Here is a 14,066-nt window from a genome sequence, read left to right as displayed (position 1 = left end):
AAAGTGCGAGTAAGAAGGGAAGGCAGTAACCTGTCTCTTCTGTCGTTTGAAGAAAGGGGAAGAAGTCTCGGCTACTGCCTCATCCTGAATATTAAGGGTCTGACGAATGGCTTCGATTAGTAGCCTAACACCTGAACTAGTAGATAATTCCTCATCTTCCCAAGCCGAATTTTCGTCCCATTCAGGATCTACCTCCCCTTCTTCCAATGGAGATGTCAGAGTATCCAACTCCTCTCCCGGAAACGTAATAGCGGGCAACGGCTGCGTTCGCTTAGAAGCCGCCGAACTACTGGCATAATTTACAAATTTATTTACAGACTGAGTCAAATCAGTGAGACACTTTCCCATATTCTGGGCCCACAGCGGTTCCACCTGAGTCTGGGCCAAAGCTGTTTCCGACCTTGACTGACGCAAATCTGAAATTGCATCCACCATGGCCTTGACCCAAGGGGGCATCGACTGATCTGTGGATCTGCCCTGCTGATCTGCCGCTGGTGCACCAGAGCATGATGTACAGAGGGTCCCTGCGTCAGCACTCCCCTTAGCCAGCTTTGTGCCACATTGTGAACATGAAAAATAAACCACTGAGGTTGTTTTTCCCTTTGCAGGTTTCTCTGGCTTACTGGTGTTAGGTTCCTGGTGCTCAGAACAAGGGAGATGTTATGAAGCGAGTCCAGAGCACCAGGACGTAATGCTGGGAAAGGGGAATGGAAAGGGAATAGCCCCTGGCGCCCTAACTCCGTTGTCTCGCCCGTGTGGTCAGAAATCCCCTGCGAGACTATGGTTGCTTGAGCCCATGGCAGCCGCGTTTGAAGGGCGGATTATGTCTGCCCAACTCCGATGCCCCCTCAGGTCTTAATGGGAGACAAAGGGAAATCCGAGACAGGGTGATAACAAGGGGCCCTCTGACTAAACAACCAGGCCAGGGGCTACAAGCTAACTGACTAAACCTGAGGTATGTGCGGTAACCCGCCAGGGAAAAGGACAACCAAAATCCACTAGTCCGTACTCCTACCCAGCACCGCTGGATACCAGAGTGGATCTGTGGGAGCGGAATCCTCCGCAAAAGCTCCGGAACACAAATAATAAAAGATAAATAATTAAGCGGCCCAAGCCGCAACACACGGCTACGCCGTGACTCACGAACACCACTGGATGTTCAAAGGTGCTCAGTCAGGACTCCAGGAACAGGTGACGACTTCCGAGTACAGGACAACTGAGAACAGGAACGACCGGATACAGCAGGACTGGAAACACTTTCAGCAAACAGATTCAGCATTCAGGAAGGTCAGGAACTAGCAGGAACCAAGCTCAGAACTCAAGCAGACTGAAAACCCAGAAATATCACCAGCATCTGCGAACTGCAATCAGCCAGCATATAACAGAGAGGCCTAATTAATAATCCAGTGCAGCTGGCCTATTGCAGGACTCCAAGTTGACAAGATGCAATTAGCAGCCAGATGAGGCTGAACACATGGGAACAAGCTGCAATTGCACAGACTCACCAGCGGCAGCAGACAAGAGTAATCTAAAACAGAGCAATGGGAAATCCTGGCATGCAAGACAACTAAATAAACATAAAATAGAAATGAACCACTACCTGTGGTTCATAACAGTATCCCCTCCTTAAGGGTGAGCTCCGAGCACCCCATGACACCCACGGGGAACATAAACAGAAGTATAACATAAAATACATAACAAAAATGCAAAACAGGAATGAGCCACAGCCGTGGCTCATAACATTACCCCCCCCTTGAGGAGGGGTCAAAAGACCCCAAAATTCAGACTATCCAGAACAAGGGATACAAAAAAAAAAACCTGACACACTGGTCTAACAGACAAGAAAACAAAAAAAAAACAAGTTGTAGCAACAACTTGTAACAGTGCCCTCCCCCTAACGGTGGCCACAGGACACAAGACAAGGAGAAAAAAAAAAATCTCTAATTTTTTTTTTTTTTTTAAATCAAGGCAAGAGTCAAAAAATTATTTCTTTTTCTTCTTCTTCTTTTTACAAAGCTCTTTAGGTCTGACCAAGGTAATTCCCCAAACATTGTCTGAACTGATGGTACCACCCAGCAAGGCTGCGTTCAAATCAGAGACAGGTTTCTTACCCTTGGGAGCTGAACTTTCTGGTAAAGTACTATTATTAGAAGAAGAAGAAGTCAAAAAAGCACATCCTGCGGTCAAAACATCGGGCTGGGACTCTTGTGCAGAGTTTACAGTATTTGGTGGACTCTCAGCAGACAAGACGGGTGACTTAGAGGAACCTGAACCAATTTCTTTGGAACCGTATCTTTTAACAATTGCATCACAGAATGCTAGGGGATCCTGAAGAATGGGATTTTCAGCTTTCATTAGGCTGGTTGCCCACTCAGAAGGCTCTCCTCTAAAAGAATAAATCAGATAGAGCCCAAGGTTTTCTGAAGTGATGCCCAGAAATGGTCTAGACAACATAATAGTGTAATAGTGTTTGAAAAGCGCCAGAAATTGGGCGAAGTCCCCATCAAAGGTTATGGATGTTGAGATATCAGAGTCAGGATCTGTTTCCTTCTCATCTGACTGACTGGAGTGCTTTGCTAGGACCTGGTCACTATTGACCTTACTCGAGGCTGAGACTCTCTGAACCCCACCCGGGGCTGAGACTTTCTGAACCCCACCCGGGGCAGTGACTTTCTGAACCCCACCCGGGGCAGTGACTTTCTGAACCCCACCCGGGGCAGTGACTTTCTGAACCCCACCCGGGGCAGTGACTTCCGGGGACCCCGCTGGGGCAGTGGCCTCCGGGGACCCCGCTGGGGCAGTGGCCTCCGGGGACCCCGCTGGGGCAGTGGCCTCCGGGGACCCCGCTGGGACAGTGGCCTCCGGGAACCCCGCTGGGGCAGTGGCCTCCGGGAACCCCGCTGGGACAGTGGCCTCCGGGAACCCCGCTGGGACAGTGGCCTCCGGGAACCCCGCTGGGACAGTGGCCTCCGGGAACCCCGCTGAGACAGTGGCCTAAACAGAAGTATAACATAAAATACATAACAAAAATGCAAAACAGGAATGAGCCACAGCCGTGGCTCATAACACTGGTCATCCTGTACCCTGATGTACTATGTCTTGTCCCCCCAAGTTTTGTGTGATCCCCCCCCTCTTATACTTGCGGTTTTTGTGTAAGTGTGATCCCCCTCCGTAGCACAGCGTCCCCCCGTCTGCAGGCAGAGAAGATGGCGCCGTGAACAGCAGCGCGCGCGCGGGCAGAGCTGGGCGGGAAGACGGCCCTGCCCGCCTGACGTAACTTCTCTCTCTCCGGCGAAACCGGAAGTTCGGCTCCCGTACGCCGCTACACAGAGCGGTTGTCACGGTAGCACAGCAACGGTCCCAGGGAGTGAATAACACCCTCCCGGACCTAAACACAGTCCGCCCCCACCACATTCCATCTCAGTTCAGCCATCCGGCTGTCTGTGGATGGTCGCGCGCTCCGGGGGGGGGGGGAGCGGTGGGCGCATGCTGCACATATAAAGGATAAAAACCCCAGGCAATAGGAAGTAGGGACAGCCCAATACTGTCAGTGACAGATTGTGGCTGTCCAGTACCTGATTCTGCTTTCTTCCCTGAAGGCCCCAGTGACCAAGGTATAGTGGCCTCCATGCAGCAGTCTGGAATGGGATACTAACCCCTTCCACTGTTATACCTGTCACCTGTAAACAGGGACTAGGTACTTGTCAAAAGAAATAAAAATAAAAATAAAATCTAAAGAGAAATAAAAACTGTGTCTGTACTCCACAGGCACAAAACTAAAAACTGAACATGGCTGAGCAGGAAGGAGATGGGAGGGGTTAGAGGGGGGAGGAGTCAGCTTTTGATAGTTCTGTGCCAAACTCCACTACCACACACCTCTAACCCACAAGTAACGGCGCAGCGTCCCCCAGATGGAGGACAGAGAAATACATCTAGAGTGGTCTATATGATTATATCATAGCACATACAGATTCCTAAATGACAAAGGTGATTACCCTGGATGGGTGGATCAGATCCTAGACCCCCAAGCATGATACTGTTACTGTTCCATAAGCCAGGCAAATAGCGTTGCTTCTCGGCTCTGAGTTCTGCAATCTTTTTGTCCCTTTGCCTGTATAAATGAATTTGAGATCTCGCAATTAGAGCATGCACACAATCAAATTAATATAAAGTAAACTCAGTCCTGTGATGACCCCCCCCAAACCCCCCCCACCCACCACCACCACCACCACACACTGAATCTGCAAATTAATTTGGCAGAGCAAAATACAGAACAGAAAACAGGACTTTGCAATCTAAAAGCTTTCAATTGTTCTACGGAGAATTTTATTTAAAACAAAGGCCCTCATTCCGAGATGATCGTAGCCGTGCTAAATTTAGCACAGCTACGATCATTCACACTGACATGCGGGGGAACGCCCAGCACTAGTCCGCCCCGCATCTCAGTGCTGGCCCCTTCCCCCGCAGAAGTGCAAAGGCATCGCACAGCGGCGATGCCATTGCACTGCCAGAGTAGCTCCCGACCAGCGCAGCGGTTACTCGTCGCTCCCCGGCCCGCAGCGGCTGCGTATGACGTCACGCAGCCGCTGCGGGCCACTCCCCGACAGTCCGGCCACACCTGCATTGGCCGGACCGCGCCCACGAAACGGTGGCCAGATGCCGCCGTTCCGCCCCCTCCCGCCTCTGCCTGTCAATCAGGCAGAGGCGATCGCAGCCCCGCTACGGCCTCCGGCTGTCTGGCATGCGCCAGCACACTACGGCGCCAGCGCATGCGCAGTTGGTACCCGTTCGCTCGGCTGCGATAAAAAGCAGTGAGCGAATGGGTTAGAATGACCCCCAAAATACAAATGTTCTGTGCACTCACAGCCTGCATTCTAACATCTCAAACCTTTTAGCTGCAGCTGATAAGGTGTTCTCATCTTATAAGACGGGTAGAAGTAATATCACTCTAGCTATAGGATGGTTGTGGATCATTAGATCTACACTAAAAAGGACTACAGTCAATAAGTTGACCAATAATGGTCGACATGCATTAGGTCAACAGAGTCAAAAGGTCGATGTGGAATAGTCGACAGTAGGAAAAGGTCGACAGGGTAAAAAGGTTGACATGGAAATGGTTGATGCAAAAAAACATTGACAACATTTTGTTTTTTTGTGGGGTGTTTTGTCTCTTTTCTGCTACAAAAAAAGCCCCATTAGTGTAGTACGTCCCCTTGCCATGCTTCGGACAAGGTGCTGTGGTCCGCTACCACTGCGCTCGGCACATGTTACTATTCCCAATCGTAGTCCACGTGGATGGTAAAGCAAGCTGTACTGAGTCTGCTAATTATCATATAGGAATATCATGAATGCCTAGCCATAGGTATTTCTAGTGTATTAAATATTATTAGCAGATTTATTCAAGTTTTATTTGTAGTTATTTGGGGAATGTGTAATGGTTTCATCCCTACACACCATTTGTTTGTTTAAGTTTTATTGCTCCAAATGGGTGATGGGCTAGGGGAGGGTCCAATCAATCAATGTGCTTACATACACATGTTTGGGCTTTATATTAGTGAGTAGTTTAGCTGAATTAGCGTAGCTGTATCATTTTTGGGAGAAAGATTTCAAAGGGAGACAATTTTTAAGGATTTCGTCTGGGACTTTAACTGGACGGAAACTGCATGGAAACTCCAAACAAAAGCAAATAAATCATCACAATCCACCAATACTTGGACTGCAGCTACAAATGTTGTACACACCTATTATTCTCCAAACCTCACTTACCCAGGAAACTATACATTCACTTTCTGCAAAAACACCTGCAATACAACTTTTACTCTGACCCTGCAAATACCTGGAAAACAAATGTTTTATTGAGAAGCATATTTGATGAAGTAACACTGACTTGTGGTTTGCCAACACTGTGTAATTTTCCATCTAACATCAACAAATATTTGATTTACTGGTAATCTGTGGATATTAACATCATTTTAAATACTTGCAAATCGTATTTCTTTCTGCAAATTTCACTGCTCTCTCATACAGCCACCACTCCTCCTACTATTCTCATTTTACTACCAGTTTTCACCCCATCCACACTATGGCCAGGCTGGCAACCCCCATTACTCATTGTCTTTCTAATCCTTTATTCTGTCCCGTTACCACCTCTATCCCTCTCTACCAGTCTCCTACATCTCATCCTCTCCTCTCTCTGCCTCCCTACCCCTCTTCTGTTTCCCCATTGCAATTCACTTCTGCCCCTTCACACCATTTATACCCCACCACTCAACCCTGCTCTCTCCCTACTCTGCCTGTCTCCTCACCTCTCCTCCACCAGTATCAAACTGCACTCCCTCCCTGTCTCACTCATGCAGTCTCCCTTCCTAGCCAAGGCCCCAGCACCATCATCACACCCTCTTTATCCTTTCCTTCCAAATTACTCCTACCTCAACGCTACAGCAATCCTGATAATCTCATTCACATCTCTCCCACAAACTCATACCCCCTATCATGTGCACTCTGGAATGCCAGATCTATTTGCAACAAACTGGCCCCCACTCATGACCTTTTCATTTCCAACTCCCTGCACCTCCTGGCCATTACAGAAACCTGGATTACTCCTCATGACACCACTTCTCCTGCTGCTCTCTCTGCTGGGGGCCTCACATTCTCACACACACCCCGACCCGGGGGTCGCCATGGGGGTGGTGTTGGGATCCTTTTACCCTCAAGCTACACATACCAACTTATACCTCCAGAACCTTCTCTTACATTCTCTACATCTGAGGTCCATGCAATACGCCTCTACCAACCTACTAATCTTCGAGTTGCTGTAATTTACCGTCCACCTGGCATTTCCTCCAAATTCCTCGACAACTTTGCTTCCTGGCTACCTCACTTCCTCTCTTCTGACATTCCCTCCATTATTCTAGGTGATTTCAACATCCCTATCGATAACCCCACAAAATCACCTGCCTCTAAACTCCTTAACCTCACCTCTTCACTTGGTCTCTCCCAGTGGACCACCTCACCCTCCCATGTGAACGGGAGCTCACTGGATCTGGTTTTCACTCACCGCTGTGATATTTCTGATTTCTCCAATTCCCCTTTTCCCCTCTCTGACCACCACTTGCTCTCTTTCAACTTATCTATCTCTGCTTCCCCATCTCTCCCTCCTAAGTCTACCATCACGAAGCGTAACATTGAGGCTATTAACACCTCATCCCTATCCTCCCTGTTTGACTCCCTTCTCTCTCCTCTTCTCTCTCTCACATGCCCTGAACAAGCCTCATCCCTATACAATGCATCACTTACTTCTGCCCTTGACTCTGTTGCTCCGCCAACCACTATTCACCCTCGCAGATCAACACCTCAACCCTGGCACACCAAATGCACCAGATATCTACAAAAATGCTCACGTACTGCCGAGCGACAGTGGAGGAAATCACGCTCTAAAGCAGACTTCCTCCATTTCAAATTCATGCTCTCATCCTTCAGTACTGCCCTTTCCCTTGCTAAACAATCATACTTCAAAATCCTCATTTCTACCCAGTCTTTCAACCCCCGGCGCCTCTTTGCCACTGTTAACTCCCTCCTCTGCCCACCACCACCTCCTCTCCCTTCCTCATTGGCTGCTCTTGACTTTGCCACTTGTTTCACATCCAAGATTGACTCCATACGTCAGGATATCACATCCCACCAGACCAGCAACCAGCCACCACCCATCCCTTGCCACCCCCTCCCCTTCCCTCTTACCAACTCTGACATCTTTCTCCCATGTATCTGGCGAGGAAGTCATGGCCCTCATCCGTTCCTTCCCCCCCCCCACAACCTCCCCGCTCGACCCTATCCCCTCCCACCTCCTCCGCTACCTCTCTCCTTCTGCCTGTTCCCATCTTGCCCACATTCTCAATCTCTCCGTTTCATCAGGCACTGTCCCCTCTGCCTTCAAGCATGCTCTTGTCTCCCCTATTCTTAAAAAACCTACCCTTGATCCTAACACTCTCTCCAACTATCGACCCATCTCTCTCCTCCCCTTTGCCTCCAAACTTCTTGAGCGTATTGTCTATAATCGCCTCACTGCCTTTCTTTCCTCTCACTCACTGTTTGACCCATTCCAGTCTGGTTTCCACTCCACTGAAACTGCCCTCACAAAAGTCTGCAATGACCTCCATGCAGCCAAATCTAAGGGCCACTACTCTCTGCTTATTCTTCTTGACCTCTCTGCTGCTTTTGACACTGTGGACCACCCTCTCCTTCGGCAAATCCCTCACTCTCTTGGTCTGCGTGATACTGCCCTCTCCTGGCTGTCCTCCTACCTCTCTGATCGTTCCTTCTCTGTCTCCTCTCATGATGCTACCTCCCCCCCACTTCCACTAACTGTTGGTGTCCCCCAAGGCTCTGTTCTTGGTCCTCTCCTTTTCTCTCTCTATACGTCCTCTTTAGGTGAACTCATTAGCTCTTTTAACTTCCAATACCACCTCTATGCTGATGACACTCAAATCTACCTCTCCTCCCCTGATCTCTCCACGGCTCTCCTCACTCGTACCTCAAACTGTCTTTCTGCTATCTCTCCCTGGATGTCTCAGCGCTTTCTTAAACTCAACATGTCTAAGACTGAGCTGATCATCTTCCCACCCTCCCGCACAGCCTCACCTCCCACAATCTCATTATCCATTGATGGCACGACTATCTCCCCTAGCCCCCAAGTACGCTGTCTTGGCGTAATCCTTGACTCCTCCCTCTCCTTCAAACCACACATTCAGCACCTCTCACAAACCTGTCATTTTCATCTCAAAAACATTTCTAGAATCAGACCTTTTCTCACTTAGGATGCCACTAAGATCATTATTCACTCACTGATTATTTCCAGACTGGACTACTGTAATCTCCTCCTAACTGGCCTCCCTGACAATTACCTCTCTCCACTCCAATCTATCCTCAATGCTGCTGCCCGGCTCATCTTCCTCACCAAACGCACTACGTCTACCTCCCCTCTCCTACAGGCCCTCCACTGGCTTCCCTTTCAGAATCCAATTCAAACTTCTCACACTCACTTACAAAGCTCTCACCCACTCCTCTCCCATCTACATCTCTGACCTTATCTCCCTTTACTCTCCCACCCGTCCTCTTCGCTCTGCTAATGCACGCCGACTCTCCTGTCTTCTGATTACTTCCTCCCACTCCTTTCACCAAGATTTTTCACGTGCTGCTCCCTTTCTCTGGAATTCTTTACCTCTCCCCCTCAGACTCTCCACCTCTCTACAAAACTTCAAACGGCTCTTAAGACCCATTTCTTTACCAAACCTAGCCAAATCTCAACCTAACCCTCTGTTCCATGCTCTCTATGTACCCCATCTGTGTCACCCCTGTCTGTCTACCCCTCCCCTTAGAATGTAAGCTCTCACGAGTAGGGCCCTCTTCCCTCATGTGCCTATACTTTTCTTACTTTAATAATCCTCAACTGCCCAGATCCCGCAGTTTTTTGGCCACCTGGAACTTATCTCTATGTTTACTGGTGTAGTTATGCTTAGTTGCCCTGTACTTGTCCTATATTGTCTTCAACTGTAAGTCACTGTTTTCCTGTTTTGATTATGTGCATATGTACTCTGTAATTGGGCGCTGCGGAACCCTTGTGGCGCCATATAAATAAAGGATAATAATAATAATAATAATAATATGAAAAAGTGAAAAAAAGAAAAAAAGAGAGTGCAGGATTTGAGGGGGCGCTGAGGGGTTAAAGAGAAGCAGGGTTTTTTGTTTTTTTTCTTGCAGTGCTGTGCTGCTCCAGTGAGACAGCAGACGGCTCCCGGGGCAGTGTTTTCTGACCTACCTGTCTGCCCGCAGCTGGCTCCTATGCTGTGCGGGTGAGCTCCAGTACCTGGGATCTCTCCTATGCCGGATACTGACTTAAACGCTCTTCTTTGCCATGCGGTGCTGTGACTAGCGTGCGGTGCACCGTATAAGCTATAGAAGCGAGCTGTTGGTGCTGTGTTTTTCAGCAGGCTATGATCCCGGCTGCCTGCCAGCACCAACCAATAACAATTAGCAAATAGAAAAATATGTAAGTGCGCAACCAACAGCAGCAGGTATGAGGAAGGTCAGATCCTCAAATAAAATCTGAATAGTAAAAAGGAATATATACCAGCGCTGGCTAACATATTGATACAAAGATGGTTTGCTTCATGTATAAAATTGAAAACAATTTATTGACATATCATATGTAGAACAATTAAAAAGAAAGGAATAAATTCCTATTACCACTAGGTGGCAGTATAGATTAATATTGTCTTATCTGGATAAACTGATTATATGATTTTCCATTCTCTTATGTTACCAAGAAGATGGCACCGTGGCGGAGCCGGGGCCCAATTGCTGGTGCCAGGCAGGTATACTCTGGGTTGGGGGTGTGCACCCATACGCCTATGGCTTAGACCTTCACCTGACAGCAAATTCCATTATTGACACTAATTTAGTAACCCTAATTGACCTTTATGGAAACAAATCTAGTAACTGTCCTAAGAGACTAATTACTAATATGAGCCAATAAAGCTGATTTATATTGTTGCTTATCATCACAGTGATAAAAATCACCCATTGCTGCAATCTATAAAATATATATCCAAGCAGCTGAGCAGTACAGAGATGCCAGGGACACTATCCTGAAGCAGCAACCTACTCCTTTTTCTAGCCAGTCTGAAGCAATATACACACGCTAAACCCAGATAGCAGATTTATAAACTCACAAAACTCTTTCACTTTTCCTATTCTAATAAAAAGACCCTTATGGTAACTCCCACCACTTGTAAGATTTGCTGGTCTCTATAGCAATAGCTTTCTCATGCAAAGTCAATTCAACAAGCAACTCAGCGTTATATTACAATTATATAGATGTAGTCACGCTTATCTTTGCAGCGATGCGGCATGCTGCATGACACGTCGGGCTGTGATTACCTGCAGCCGGCAACCGCTCCATTATTTCCATTAGGTATTAACAGAGCGATTGCCCGCTGCGAATAGCCGCATTGCTGCAGGATGAGCATGGCTACATCTGTAAGTACCACTTGGTTATTGCCATCTCAGGACATCTGATCTGCTATCACCTTCATCCCCCAATGCACGTGTGAATCGGCAAGCGTATTCCCTCAGAGACTGTCCAGACACAGCGGTGGGATTTTTATTGTAAATTACAAAGACAGATGACTATCAATTGCCATGACCTCCGGTAAGTTATAAAAGTTTTCACATTCACCAACTATAATATTTTTAGAGATTTAATCCTTCCCCACAATAACCCAAAAATGATAGGCTAGGAACTCAGTTACATGCATATATGATCTACCCATGGGAGGGCTGACACGGGGGTACAAAGTACCGGGAGTTCCTGGGGCACAACACATCCCTACATACACAAAAAGTCATTTGTACAGCCAGAAAGTATCTAGAACAAATGTATGAAAACCAACATAAGCACAGTGCATATGGTGCATCAAACTCATGTACAACAAGATATGTCTCTACTCTTCCTATATAAAGACACACACATTACAATCGTCACAAATCAGACACAGCAGCTGATTCTGAGTTGTGAGTAAAGTAAAAAAAAAAAAAAATACTAGAACATTTGCTCCTTAGCAAAACCCCTTTGCACTGCATGTGGAGCAGATTTACTATGTGCAGACATATTTTTTACTTGAGAAGGGCACGTCCAAACCCAAATCTGTATTGCAGTATAAAAGTAATGCTGCCCAGCACTGCAAAATGGTTGCCCAGGTGCAAAGATACTTGCTATTTTGCTTTGCATGGAACTCTGTCAGTCCAAAAATCTTTAACAACATTGAAATCTCCCAATACATGGTACACTACCCTTTAACCAATCTGATCAGAAAAGAAGTGAATAGTATTAGGAGAGAAAAAGAATACAAACAAATGACACCTCACGGACAAGGATTCTCCTGGGTGGCAAAACCTGCACCATGCAGTGCGGGGTCATGGGATCACAGCACACACACACACACACATCTGATTTGCATAAAAATATAATAGTCACGGTCTACACAATACAATCGTGTGTTTTACAGACTGAAAGACTTCTTTACCGTTAACTGAAAAGAATCAGTTAGCCACAATGTAATTCTTATGGTACCTTAAATTCAGAATGTTGATGGCTATCACTTAAAACACATTTTTTAATGATTGCAAAAGCAGTATAGCATTTGGGAGGAGTATATGTGGGTTAGTATACTTTTTATTGGCATTTAAGTTAGGTGGTGTATTGAGAGATATGTTTCAATTACTAGGACGTACTGGCTAATATGCAGGAATACATTATAAAGGAGAGCATATGATTGCATTAATTTCACATGAAATAAATATGCCGACCTCTTCTGCTCATCTTGCTTCTTCTTTAAGGCGATATTTGCCTGTTCTTCTTCCTCAGAATTACTGCTGTATAAATGGAAAATGACTTTCAGGTAATCCAGAGCCTATAAATAGGGACAGAACACAGAGAATATGTCATGCAACAGGTGCTCTGTCCACTGAGGGACATGGGTTTGCAGAGTAAGATGGCAGTGCCTCAGGTGGAACATTATGGGGGGTATTCAATTGTTTGAAAAGTCAGTTGGGTGTCTGTTTTTCCTATCTAATAGACAGGAAAAAGCAGACACCCAACCGACTTTTAAAACAATTGAATTCCACCCTGTGTTTGCACCAACATTGAATTCCACCCTATGTTTGCACCAACCTATGAGGGGAGCCTAGTGGAGCGTGGGTGCTCCCTGCCAAGTATGCAGTAGAAACACCAGTAAGTTTGGTTTTGTGGAGCAGAGCAAAAATTCATTTTGTGGATCAAGGTCATTGAACGTAATTAAGGAAGGTAGAGGGTGCAGCTTAAGAGGCATTGCTTGGAGTGCATAAGAGCCCACAGCTTCTTCCATTGGGAAGGACTTGACTTTTGTAACACAAATGTGCTGCATGTAATAAATCCAGTTCCACTGTTCCCTCACTCTTATCATTTACGAAATACATGAGGCCAAGCTAAGCCAAGCCAAGCCAAGCAATATTTTAGGAGAAAAGTAGAAATGTTGTATTTAATGAAAGGGGTGGCAGTAAAGTAGTATTAGTAATTGTACAGTGCACCTCTTTTGGTTTTCTCACCATGATACAAGCCTACGCTCTATTTAAATATGTAAAAGGAGACAGAAGAGATTAGAAGTCAAAAATAATAGCCTATGATTTGTGGGAGACGGCCTGTTAGTCATTAGATTTAAAGCGGTAATTCATTTAAAGACAAAACCAAGTTGGTTTTGCTTTTAAACTAATTACCACTTTAAATCTAATAATTATCTCACCAGAATCATGCTGATTCCTGTAAATCGTGGACTATTACGTTTGGCCTAGGTGTGCTATGAGGACTACCTAGGTGTAACAATGAAATGCTGTGGTATTTTCTGGTGTCCATGCAGCAAACTTCATAAGTGGGATCCTATGGTTTATTATTAAGAAGGTGATATACCTGTGAGGATATATATGTCATATAGTCATTAGTGTTCACTACAGATTTCTTCCAATTGAGCCAGGAATTACAAACTCTTGAGGCTTCTTTATCAACCGGTATGTGATGGATCAAACTTGTTACCCAAAAGGAAAAGAGAAAAGAGAGGCAGAGTAAACAGTGTTGCGAAGTAATCTTTCCATTTAAAATTAATCCACTTGAAGCCTTTACCACATGAAATAATGTTTTATCTGATCAACTGTGTCCCAACTATATTTATACACTGTATTACATTGATTCTAATAGATGATTTGGATTTTCTATGTTTACAAATGTAAAAAAATATAAACCAACAGAAAATATATAATAGGTACAATGAGCGACTGTATAAAATTAAATGGGGCCATCAGTATAAAACAATATTACGTTTTATGCCAATGCTGCTCTGGTCTATCTTTCTTTATAAACTGCTATTAGTTAGCCTGATGAATCTATCTGAACTCATTACCATATATTACCTGTAGTATGTATATGAACATCAGTTTTCTTTGACTCCTTGGCAACCTACATGTACAGTATGGGTTAATGC

At 45.9% G+C, this 14,066-nt stretch overlaps 1 protein-coding gene across 1 annotated transcript in view; it reads right to left on the bottom strand.

The window, feature by feature from the left end:
- Nucleotides 1–14,066, bottom strand: part of CCDC87 (coiled-coil domain containing 87) — a 141,836-nt gene that overhangs the window by 33,905 nt on the left and 93,865 nt on the right. The window contains exons 14-16 of the mRNA XM_063927847.1: nucleotides 13,499–13,613; nucleotides 12,364–12,467; nucleotides 3,996–4,111 (exon numbers count right to left, since the gene is read on the bottom strand). Coding sequence (XP_063783917.1) covers nucleotides 3,996–4,111; nucleotides 12,364–12,467; nucleotides 13,499–13,613 — 335 coding nt within the window. The remainder of the gene's footprint in view (nucleotides 1–3,995; nucleotides 4,112–12,363; nucleotides 12,468–13,498; nucleotides 13,614–14,066) is intronic.

Source organism: Pseudophryne corroboree, chromosome 6 (genome assembly GCF_028390025.1).
Source record: "Pseudophryne corroboree isolate aPseCor3 chromosome 6, aPseCor3.hap2, whole genome shotgun sequence".
NCBI lineage: Eukaryota > Metazoa > Chordata > Amphibia > Anura > Myobatrachidae > Pseudophryne > Pseudophryne corroboree.
This window is presented reverse-complemented; position numbering and strand designations above follow the sequence as displayed.